Source organism: Malaya genurostris, chromosome 2, assembly GCF_030247185.1.
Source record: "Malaya genurostris strain Urasoe2022 chromosome 2, Malgen_1.1, whole genome shotgun sequence".
NCBI classification, from domain to species: domain Eukaryota; kingdom Metazoa; phylum Arthropoda; class Insecta; order Diptera; family Culicidae; genus Malaya; species Malaya genurostris.
Genome location: NC_080571.1, coordinates 188,208,402 through 188,219,880, shown reverse-complemented (window position 1 = coordinate 188,219,880; position 11,479 = coordinate 188,208,402). Strand labels below are relative to the sequence as shown.

The following is an 11,479-nucleotide window of genomic DNA, read 5'->3' as shown; positions in this document are numbered from 1 at the left end:
TGTCCAGTTTATCACATGGCTTACCGTAGTGAACAGCTTTTTGCCAATATTGACATGTGGCCATCTGATTGTCATAGGTAACAAGTGTTTTGCACGGAATTCTTGTATCTTGACCGAAAATCACATAAGAAGGTATAGCCTTCTTCTAGTGTATGCGTAATAAACGTATGCCATTCAGAATACCGGGGAAAAAATTGTTCCACTTTTCTTTTTCGATAGAGAGAATCTCTCCGTATTCGGGCATAGTTTTGCGAATATATGAATCGGTGACGCTTGAGGGAAGATCATGCACACGCACTTCTATAGCACTATCTTCCATATATACTGGAATGTTGTATTCAATGTTCTGGTGCTCCACATAAAGCACATTATTATTCATTATTTTTACGTTTCGTCTTTGACTCATCAGTGCAGAGCAGTTCAAATTGAACTGCTTAGTGCTAAACACGGCAGTTCAATTTGAACCGCTAAGCAGACGTAAAGTTTCTGCTACTTACAGAACACTTTTTGTTTTGCAACGAAGTGCAATGTCTTTTCTGACGTGCCGAACGAAAACGTGTTTTCGACTATTTCTGGCCGATGCAGGTATGATCATTTAGGGGTTAGCCAAATTTTGTGCTAGGGCACATAACCGTTTTCATTATTTTTACGTTTCGTCTTTGACTCATCAGTGCAGAGCAGTTCAAATTGAACTGCTTAGTGCTAAACTCGGCAGTTCAATTTGAACCGCTAAGCAGACGTAAAGTTTCTGCTACTTACGGAACACTTTTTGTTTTGCAACGAAGTGCAATGTCTTTTCTGACGTGCCGAACGAAAACGTGTTTTCGACTATTTCTGGCCGATGCCCTAGCACAAAATTTGGCTAACCCCTAAATGACCATACCTGCATCGGCCAGAAATAGTCGAAAACACGTTTTCGTTCGGCACGTCAGAAAAAACATTGCACTTCGTTGCAAAACAAAAAGTGTTCTGTAAGTAGCAGAAACTTTACGTCTGCTTAGCGGTTCAAATTGAACTGCCGAGTTTAGCACTAAGCAGTTCAATTTGAACTGCTCTGCACTGATGAGTCAAAGACGAAACGTAAAATAATGAAAACGGTTATGTGCCCTAGCACAAAATTTGGCTAACCCCTAAATGACATTATTATTGTCTTTTGCGAATTGAATTGCATCCAACTCTTTATAAAATTGGATGTAAATAACATTATTTGTCTTATTGCATTGAAGTAAATACACACGTTTAATGTCAAGATGCATTTGCTCCTTGAGCAAACCTTCAAGTTTTCGTATCGAAAGACGAATTTTGCACTGCCTGAAGCCAACAACAATTGTATTCTCTCGTGTCGGCGGTAGTTTTTGTTCATTTGGTTCACTCATTTCGAGGTCGTTCTATTGCTCACTACACAATACTGTACTTGGTTTCTTCTGTCCCGAAAGTAAGCGGTTTTGTTTTATCGACTGACTTGGATGATATGTGAAAGCGAACTGGCTGTGTATTGTTCTCAAAGTTTGTGTAAAGTTATCCTCAACCAAATACAGGAGAAGATCGATGCGACTCTCCGATGGCGGCAGGCAGGATTCAGTGCCGGAAGATCCTGTGTGGATCATATTGTCACGCTCCGTGTTATTCTGGAGCAGGTCAATGAATTCCAAGAGTCCCTTTACTTGGTCTTCATTGACTACGAAAAAGCCTTCGACCGACTCAATCACGAAAACCTGTGGGGCGCTCTAAGGCGCAAGGGAGTCCCGGATAAAATCGTTAACCTCGTCGAAGTGCAGTATGTGGCGTGTAGAGTACTGCACAATGGAGCTTTGTCTGACCCTATTCGGGTTGTCGACGGGGTGATGCAAGGATGTATTCTATCACCGCTACTGTTCCTCATCGTGATAGAAGAGGTTGGAATAGAATGGTTGGTGTCATTGACCGTGTACCAAACCGTGGGCTGCTATGGAGTACATCAATGGAGATTTGACAGACGACGTTGTTCTAGTATCGCTACGGCGCTCTGACATGCAGAGTAAGCTCAACGATCTCGACGAACGCTCCTCAGCGGCGGGTCTTAACATCAACGTCAGCTAGACTAAAACGTTGGATGTCAACATGGCTGCATGGATGTTTACGGTAGCTGGTCAGGTAGTGGATAAAGTTGCAAGCCAAGCATCCAGATAGCGTCAGACGGTGGGACCAAGAGCGGAATAGGCGCGCAGAATAAGAAGACAAAGTCTGCCTTTGCGAGTCTACGAAATATCCTGAGATCAAATCAGATTCGTCTCCGCACTAAGATCCGAATTATCAACACAAAAGTGAAATCTGTACTGTTGTACGCCAGCGAAACCTGGGGTATACCAGCTGGAAGCACGCAAAAGCTGCAGGCGTTTATCAGCCGATATCTGCGGTATACAATTCGTGCCTGGTGGCCTGACAATTGGATTTCGAATTCCGATCTCCATCGTCGTTGTCATCAGAAGCCGATATTGACTGAAATTCGAGAACGTATGAGGAGGTGGGTCGGACACTCACTTCGAAAAAGCGGAAACGAAATCTACAAGCAAGCGCTGAACTGGAATCCAACCGGACATCGCAGCAGCGGTAGACCTAGGGGCTCATGAGCCTGAACAAGGAATTCAAGCGAGTCGATAGGAATTTGACCTAGGCCCAGTCCAAGGCGAAGGCTAACAATCGTCCAGGATGGAAATCTTTCTCGTTGCCCCTTTGCATCATTGCCGGTGTACAGAACACATAAGTAAGTAAGTAAGAAACATGGCTGCCAACAAACATAGCTTTAAATTTTAATGACTTTTACTTTGTACGTCTCGATAGAGATTCTCCGTATGGTGGAGTGCTGTTTTGGAATTAGGAAATGCTATTCCTTTTATAGATTAAACATTCCTCCGAGTATAGAAGTTGTGGCTTATCAAATGAACATTAAAGGAGAAGACATTTCTATAGCTTCGGTCTATATTCCTCCAAGAGCACAAGTTAGACAGCGACAGCTTAATGAAATGGTTGAGACACTTCCTGCTAAACAATTGATTCTGGGGGATTTCAATTCGCACGGAATTAGATGGGGCTCCGTTTTCAATGAAAACAGATCATCTTCAATTTATTATATTTGCGACAACTTTAATATGACAGTATTCAATATGGATAGCATGACATGGATACCAAGAATTCCTGCAGGTCCAAGTGCATTAGATTTATCTCTTTGCTTGACTTCAATGCCATTAGATAGCTCGTGGAAAACACTTCTTGATTTACACGGTAGCGATCATTTACCAATTATCGTCTCAACCAGCAGTAGCAATTCCATTGCTACTTCAATTGAAATTCCATATGATTTGACAAAAAATATTGACTGGATTGAAACCAAAGTAGTATCTCAAGTATTTTAAATTCCATGGAAGAGCTCTTTACATTTGAAAAGTATGACTTCCTCGTTTGTTCGATTCTGGAGGCTGCAGAACAATCTCAAACTAAATGTTTTGCTGGGCCAACGACTAACAGACCTCCCAACCCCTGGTGAGACAAAGACTGCTTAGAGGCTAAACTCGCAAAACAAAATGCTTGCAAGACGTTTCACGGACTCGAAGGAGGAACTTTTCAGAATTTTGAAAAATTCGTGGTTTTAGAAACCAAGGACAAGAGCATACTTCGGGCCAAAAAGTACGGGTGTGTAATGTCAGAGACTTAACTGGATGTCGTGAATACGAATAAAAATGACACGATATCTTTATACTTTTGTCGTGAATACGACTTACTTCACTATGGGGTGCCTTTTCAAAATTTACCCTCTGAGAGAGTGATAAGTTTTTGATCGTGAATATCTCTTGTTGTATCTAACGAATCAACATAATTTTTGCTACATGCCATCGGAAATATGATCACAATTTTATGATAAAATTTTCAGTTGTGTGACATAATCTCAAATATTTCAAAATTAAACTTTTCTGAAATGTTTGGTATAAACGAGTATCAAAGAGGATAATTCATATGGCGCGTTTGCCTTTCTCGTATTTTGAAAGCTCATAGCTCAGTGATCTGTGGAAGGATTTATATAATCTAACTACCAATAGAATCGAAATTTTTCAACTTAAACGTGTATAGCAAAAGCATTGAAGTATTTCAATAGTACACAATTGAAAAACCTATCTCATTTGACCCATGTCAACACCAGCCAATCAGAACGCGTTCTGAGGAAGAGAAGAAAATAGCTGCTGCTGTACAACAAATCGTTCAAGAAAAATGTTCCGAAAAGTGGTGAATATCGTAGAGAATTACGCAATTTGACCCTTCTGAATGCTGGAAATAAATCCCTACAGCATATTGATAGTTTTTTTCAAAAAATTATGCAAATCCGAAATGAAATTGTTAAGGATTGAGTCACCCTAATAAATATGTTCGATGTTCATAGTGTGTGTCTATAATTTGTTATCTGTCTATCATTTTATCGATCAAGAGAATTTAGAGAAAGAGAGGTAGCTACATTTGATTCTCATAGGCTTAATTAGAAAAATAGATCGAATAAACGCTCTCTTGTCTTTAGACTACCAACCGATACGGACGCAATTCCGCGAGTTTCGATCAGTGCCAATATCCGAAATCCATGTGCTTTTCCTGTGGTCACGAACAGTCCGTTCTAAAATGTTCAGCTAGCGAAGAATTTGAACATAAATGTGGTCCTTCGAGCCGGATACGCCGGAAAAGAAACTTGAGTCGTTTAGTGAATTAACCACAAGAAACGCGATTTAGTTTTTCCAATGAACGTGGATTTCGGAAATTTGGATTCGCCGTGTATGAACGATTGGACGAATTTGAATAATGGTGCTTTGGACATTGTGCATCCATGATTACTTGTGACACGTGAACAATTGATCAATAATGAACAAAGAGGACGTGGACGTCGAACAATAGAAGAGAAAAAGTGTAACAAGAAAGTAAAGACGTTGGAATAGTGCTACAGATAAAGATACTGTGAAGATTTGGAATTGCATTGTGCTGTGCAGAATTTTGCTCGATGCCAGTTTGATCGCCACTTGGTTAGGCTTGATCACTGATGTATGCCTTTCATGCTTTCAGATTGCATTAAGTTGAATTGGTAAAGTAGAAATCAGGTAATATCGTGCAAGTGGTGCGTTGTTTGGCGAAATTCACGAAGATGGCGGCCGAGAAAAAACTTTTGGTTACGTCATACAGCCGCATGGTTGACTCTATTGAGTCACGTGCAGAAAAATTATTAATATTTGTGCGTTCTTTCGATACCGAGAAACAGGATAAATCTCTTCTCGAGGACAAATTAGAGTCAGTTGAAGCTATGCGTTCTTTATTTCATGAGACTGAGGTTAAGTTGTACGGGGTGATTAAGGAAGATGAGGTTCAATCATTGCAAATGACTAGTGAAAAGATAGAAGACATGTTTGATGAGATACGCCATCTTATTCGAACCACACTTCGTGCGGTTGAACCTCCCAAACCAGTGAGTTCTCATGTGACGGTTGCGTCTATTCAACAATCCCAAGCGAAATTACCAGACATTCCTCTTCCTCGTTTCAACGGACAATTGGAAGACTGGATTTCCTTTAAAGGTCAATTTAATGCTCTTATCAAGCGCCGGGAAGGTCTTTCAGAAAGTGAAAAATTATTCTATTTGAAGGCTGCCATACAAGATGGAGTTGCTCGCCATGTTCAATCTTCCGAAGACACGTTTGTGTCCCTTTGGAAGGCCCTTAGTAGCGAGTTTGAGAATAAAAAACTTCTAGTTGATAAGCACATTGCCCAGTTGTTTCACTTAAAACCGATCATTCGGGAGTCAGGGTCTGCATTACGGTGTTTGATAAATGATGTTACTCGCAACATTCGAGCATTAGCGAATCTTGAGTTGAAACTAGATCCCTTATCAGAACAATTCCTGGTACATCTCATTTGTTCTCGTTTGGACTCTCGTACTAGAAAGGATTTCGAAATGCAATTGATCGACCAGTCGTTACCGGCTTGGGAAAAATTGCTTGACTTCTTACAGTCACGATGCAGATGTCTAGAAAACATGGAACAAGATGGCAAGAGTTTACCTGTACTAGGTGTGGGCTCCCGCGTAAAATACAACTTCGGTGATCGCTCAACTACTAATTCTAAATCTTTTTCAATTAATACTGTCTCAAACAAAACTGCTACCATTGCCACGTGCTTTCTGTGTAAAGGTACTCACTACTTGAGCCGTTGCGAGCAGTTCCTTCAAATGCCACCATCGGATCGATTCATAAGGGTCAAGGGATTTGGACTCTGTTTGAACTGCTTCAGCAATAAGCACATGGTTGCGGATTGTAAGTCTAGTTCTTGTCGAAAATGTGCACGTCGCCACCATACGACTTTACATGAAACTGAACCAATGCCATCTACTTTAACAAACTCAACCAACCGAGCAAATAGTACAACAACTACAACATCGACGAACACGATCATTGCGACTGTCTCGTCATCGATTCTAAAGACAAAACAAATTATTCTTTACACAGCCGTTGGTTTGGTTGAAGACGAGTATGGAAATTCTGTGGACTGCAGAATTCTCCTTGACTGTGGATCGATGCATAATTTGATCACGACGCACGTTGTTAACACTTTGCGTTTGCGCATGGTAAAGGCTGATTGCCATATAGAAGGCGTTTCTGGTACACCACAGTTTATAAAGAACAAGGTAGGAGCAACGATTCGCTCTACTGTCGATAAGGATGTCTCGATGAAATTTCAGTTTCTAGTGATGAAACGGATTACAACTGATTTACCAATCAGATCATTTTCAGTTGACTCAGAGCGAATTCCAGCAGATGTAGTACTGGCAGATCCCATGTTTAATCGATCGCGGCGAATCGATATGCTGCTAGGAATTCAGGTGTTTAATGAACTATTTACTGGTCAATGCTTCTCCTTGACGGATGATCGTACATTCTGGTGCAAAGAAACGATTTTTGGATGGGTCGTTGGTGGATCTGTAGATGAGCAGGAAGAAAGGAGAAGTTGTACTAAATTTTGTGGAGTCGTTACAAACGAGGCGTTAAGCGAACAGATAAGCCGATTTTGGGAGATAGAGCCCATTCCGGAGGCACGCAAGCTAACACAAGATGAACGAGCAGCAGAACAGAATTTTGAAGACACATATCGCAGACTGCCAGATGGACGATATGAAGTGTGCCTTCCTAAGAAAGTAAATATTCAAAATCTGGGAAATAGCGAAGAGATGGCGTTGCGAAGATTCGTACAGACAGAGAGACGATTAACGCATGATTCTAGTTTACGAGAGCAGTATAATTTATTTATGCGCGATTATCATGAGCAAGGTCACATGACAAAAATAGATCCGTGCAAATCAGGGTATTTTATACCACATCATGCAGTGTTCAATCCGACGAGCATAACAACCAAGATGCGTGTTGTATTTGACGCTTCCGCACCAACGACTAGTGGATCTTCTCTGAACGATCACTTGCTTTTTGGTCCAGTTCTACAACGAAGACTAATCGACACAGTACTAAGGTTCCGTATTCCTAAGGTAGTGTTTACTGCGGACATTACCCAAATGTTCCGACAAATCCAAGTGAGAGCTGAAGATCGAAAGTACCAACAAATTTTTTGGCGAGCAGACCAAGGAGACCCATTAGAGGTATACCAGTTAACCACGGTGACCTACGGAACAGCATGTGCGCCATTTTTGGCTACAAGAACACTGGAGCAATTGTGCAAGGACGAGAGCAAAAATTTTCCTTTGGCATCGAAAGCGGGCACTGAAGATTTTTATGTAGATGACCTGTTGAGTGGAGCGAATACTGTCGACGAGGCTTTAGCTTTGCAGAATGAATTCATTCAGATGCTGTCATCAGGGGGGTTCAAGTTACATAAATGGGCGTCGAATCATCCAGAATTACTGCAGTCCGTACCAAACGCAGATGCGGAGCAAGTTGCTTCTTTTCGAGAATGAAAAATCCACTCGTACGTTGGGATTAACTTGGCAACCTCGAAGAGATGTATTTCTAACGAAACTACACGAGATTAGTTTCCACTCAGGCCCTATCACAAAGCGGTCAGTTTATTCGGACATAGCAAAACTGTACGATCCACTTGGTCTAATTGGACCAGTTATTTTTGCAGCGAAGGTGCGATTACAAAAGTTATGGCAACTTGAAGTAGACTGGGACGAAGTTTTGATACCAGAGCAAGCCGAATCATGGACAACTTTTCGCGATCAAATTGTACAGATGGGAGAATTATCAATAAGGCGTTGCGTATTCCCTTCCGTGACATCAAGGCAGGTAGAGCTTCATGGTTTCTGCGATGCGTCCGATTTGGGCTATGGAGCTTGTGCGTATATTCGTTCTCTTGAAGACAACGGTCACTACTCAACCGCACTACTTACCTCAAAGTCTCGAATCGCACCCTTTAAGAACGCTAAACTAACAATACCGCGCCTTGAACTTTGTGGCGCTCTAGTACTTGCACGATTGATTTCTAATATAACGCACAACATAAATATTACCTTTTCCAGAATCATTCTTTGGTCTGATTCTACAACAGCATTGTCCTGGATAAGAACTGTGCCAACTAAACTAATGACGTTTGTTTGCAATCGAGTTATTGAAATACAGGAACTAACCAAAGGCATAGAGTGGAGACATATTGGCACTCATGATAATCCTGCTGACGTTATCTCACGAGGGCTTATGCCTTGCGAAATCCGAGCATGCACACTATGGTGGTCAGGACCAAGTTTATTGACTCAAGATGAAACCACTTGGCCTCCCACTATTCAGCACATTCCACCAGAGCAACTCCCGGAAACGAAAGCTGTTTCTATCAGTCTCACTGTCATCGAACCACCACCGACGTTTAGCCTGTTCACTATGGAAAGCAGTTATCGGCGAATGCAACGAGTTATGGCATTAATGTTGCGGTTTATCGATCATGTTCGACAAGACAACGGCAAACAACATCGTTATGGAGTACTGACGATACGTGAACTCGACGAAGCTACAATGGCTCTAACAAGAATGGTTCAAAGGGAAGCCTTCCCGAATGAATTCGACTCTTTGCAGGCGGGAAAGGTAATTCATAGTAACAGTCAACTTATTGCGTATTCCGTTTTCCCAGACAAATCAAGGTTTAATGTGTTACGTGTTGGCGGTCGGAACCGTCATGCATCCTGGATGTCCTCAAACCAGAAGCACCCTCTGGTACTTCCATCTCGTCATCCGTTCACACTGGCCGTAATACGGGCGTACCATGCTGAATTTCTTCACGCTCCACAACAACTTCTTTTGAGCATCCTACAACGTCGGTTTTGGCTGATGCACGGACGCAGTACAGTGCGATGGGTACTCAGAAGGTGTGTCACTTGCTTCAGAGCGAAGCCGGTGGTAATGCAGCAAATGATGGGCGATTTACCGAAATCGCGTTTAGAAGGAGGTTACCCGTTCCGAAATGCTGGAATAGATTTCTGTGGACCAATCTATATTCGTCAACACAATAAGCGATCAACTGTAATATATAAGGCATATGTGGCAGTATTTGTTTGTTTTGCTACCAAAGCGCTACATTTGGAGTTGGTTGGAGATTTGACGGCTGACGCTTTCATCGCCGCTTTACAGCGATTTATATCACGCCGAGGTAAATGTGCTAAATTGTTTTCCGACAACGGTCTTAACTTTGTTGGTAGCAAGAATAAATTACGCGAGATGTACGATATGTTCCAGTCTCAGGTGTTCAAAGACAAACTGGAAATTTTCTGCTCAAAAACGGCCATCGAATGGCATCTAATACCTCCTGGCGCTCCTCATTTTGGTGGTCTCTGGGAGGCCGGAGTAAGATCAGCTAAGTACCATCTCAAACGAATCACTGGGACTGCGAATATGAACTTCGAAGAATATACGACTATTCTTAGCCGAATAGAAGCAGTGCTCAACTCAAGGCCAATTACCCCTATGTCAACTGATCCAACTGATATACAACCCTTAACTCCTGGACACTTTCTAGTGGGACGTCCGCTGAGTGACATTCCCGAACCCAACATCATCGATCGGAAGGAAACAACACTCTCTCGTTGGCAGCGACAGACGCAAATGGTGCAACATTTTTGGGCTCGTTGGTCGCATGACTATATCACGACACTACAGAATCGGAATAAATGGCATAAACGTTTTTTGGTCAAACCAGGATTCATGGTGATAATACGCGAGGATAATCTTCCAACAATGCAATGGAGGCTTGGAAGAATCATCAATGCCATACCGGGTCCAGATGGTCTGGTGCGAGTAGCTGATATACGTGTTGGCAGCAAGGTTATTAGGCGACCTATTGCCAAACTGTGCCTGTTACCGATTGAAGACAATCTACAAGAAGGAATTGAAGATCGAAGAAATTAAAATCTTCCGATTTTAATGGAGGCAGCATGTTAAGGATTGAGTCACCCTAATAAATATGTTCGATGTTCATAGTGTGTGTCTATAATTTGTTATCTGTCTATCATTTTATCGATCAAGAGAATTTAGAGAAAGAGAGGTAGCTACATTTGATTCTCATAGGCTTAATTAGAAAAATAGATCGAATAAACGCTCTCTTGTCTTTAGACTACCAACCGATACGGACGCAATTCCGCGAGTTTCGATCAGTGCCAAAATCCGAAATCCATGTGCTTTTCCTGTGGTCACGAACAGTCCGTTCTAAAATGTGCAGCTAGCGAAGAATTTGAACAGAAATAATCGACATAAAAATTCTGTATGCGGCTATTTTAACAGCCGTTAGAACCGCCCATTAGTGAAAAAGCTACAAACGAAATCACATAAAAGGAAATCTCTTAACAAAAATTGAATCAGTTTGGATTCTATCGCCACTGCGAGCAGATTTGTTTTGTGTCGCCTGCAAAGCTAGTTTCGCTTCCAACAAGAGCGATTACGTCACAGCTGCCAGTCATTTCGATGGATGAAAAAGCATCGTTGGAAAGCATTATAAAAAATCAGCCGTTCTAATGGCTCTAAAAGTTTTCTGAAAAACTATTAGGATGTGTTGTTCGCAAATCGAAAGAAAATATCCTCAGTTTAGTGCAAATGTAGAACAGTTTGGTTAGATTTTTGCACTTTTCGCTGTGTGAAATTCACAGTAATCGAGATCAAGTGAAGCCTTCTTTGTTTTTTGCGAAAAATGTGGAAAAGGGGAATGCTTGCATAATTCATACAATTGATCAACTAATTGATATTCGGAAGTGTTAAGGAACATGTCATTTGTTTTCGTATTCACGACATCCAGTTATGTCTCTGACATTACCCACCCGCCTTTTGTCGTGAATACGACTTACTTTACTATGGGGCGCCTTTTCAAAATTTACCCTCTGAGAGAGTGATAAGTTTTTGATCGTGAATATCTTCTGTTGTATCTAATGAATCAACATAATTCTTGCAACATGCCATCGGAAATATGATCACAATTTTATGATAAAATTTTC

The 11,479-nt window shown here is 41.5% G+C and overlaps 2 protein-coding genes across 2 annotated transcripts; both read left to right on the top strand.

Annotated features, from left to right (window-relative positions):
• The first annotated feature begins 5,155 nt into the window (after positions 1-5,155).
• LOC131429050 (uncharacterized) lies at positions 5,156-7,966 on the top strand. The gene has a single exon (XM_058593100.1). It carries the CDS (start codon positions 5,156-5,158, stop codon positions 7,964-7,966), a length of 2,811 nt encoding a protein of 936 aa, XP_058449083.1.
• Positions 7,967-8,705: 739 nt separating this feature from the next.
• LOC131429049 (uncharacterized) lies at positions 8,706-10,403 on the top strand. The gene has a single exon (XM_058593099.1). The coding sequence runs from the start codon at positions 8,706-8,708 to the stop codon at positions 10,401-10,403; it is 1,698 nt and encodes a 565-aa protein (XP_058449082.1).
• The last annotated feature ends 1,076 nt before the right edge of the window (positions 10,404-11,479 follow it).

Excerpts from the sequence above, each read along its gene's own strand:
- LOC131429050 (XM_058593100.1), top strand. The coding sequence starts at position 5,156 with ATGGCGGCCGAGAAAAAACTTTTGGTTACGTCATACAGCCGCATGGTT.
- LOC131429049 (XM_058593099.1), top strand. The coding sequence starts at position 8,706 with ATGCCTTGCGAAATCCGAGCATGCACACTATGGTGGTCAGGACCAAGT.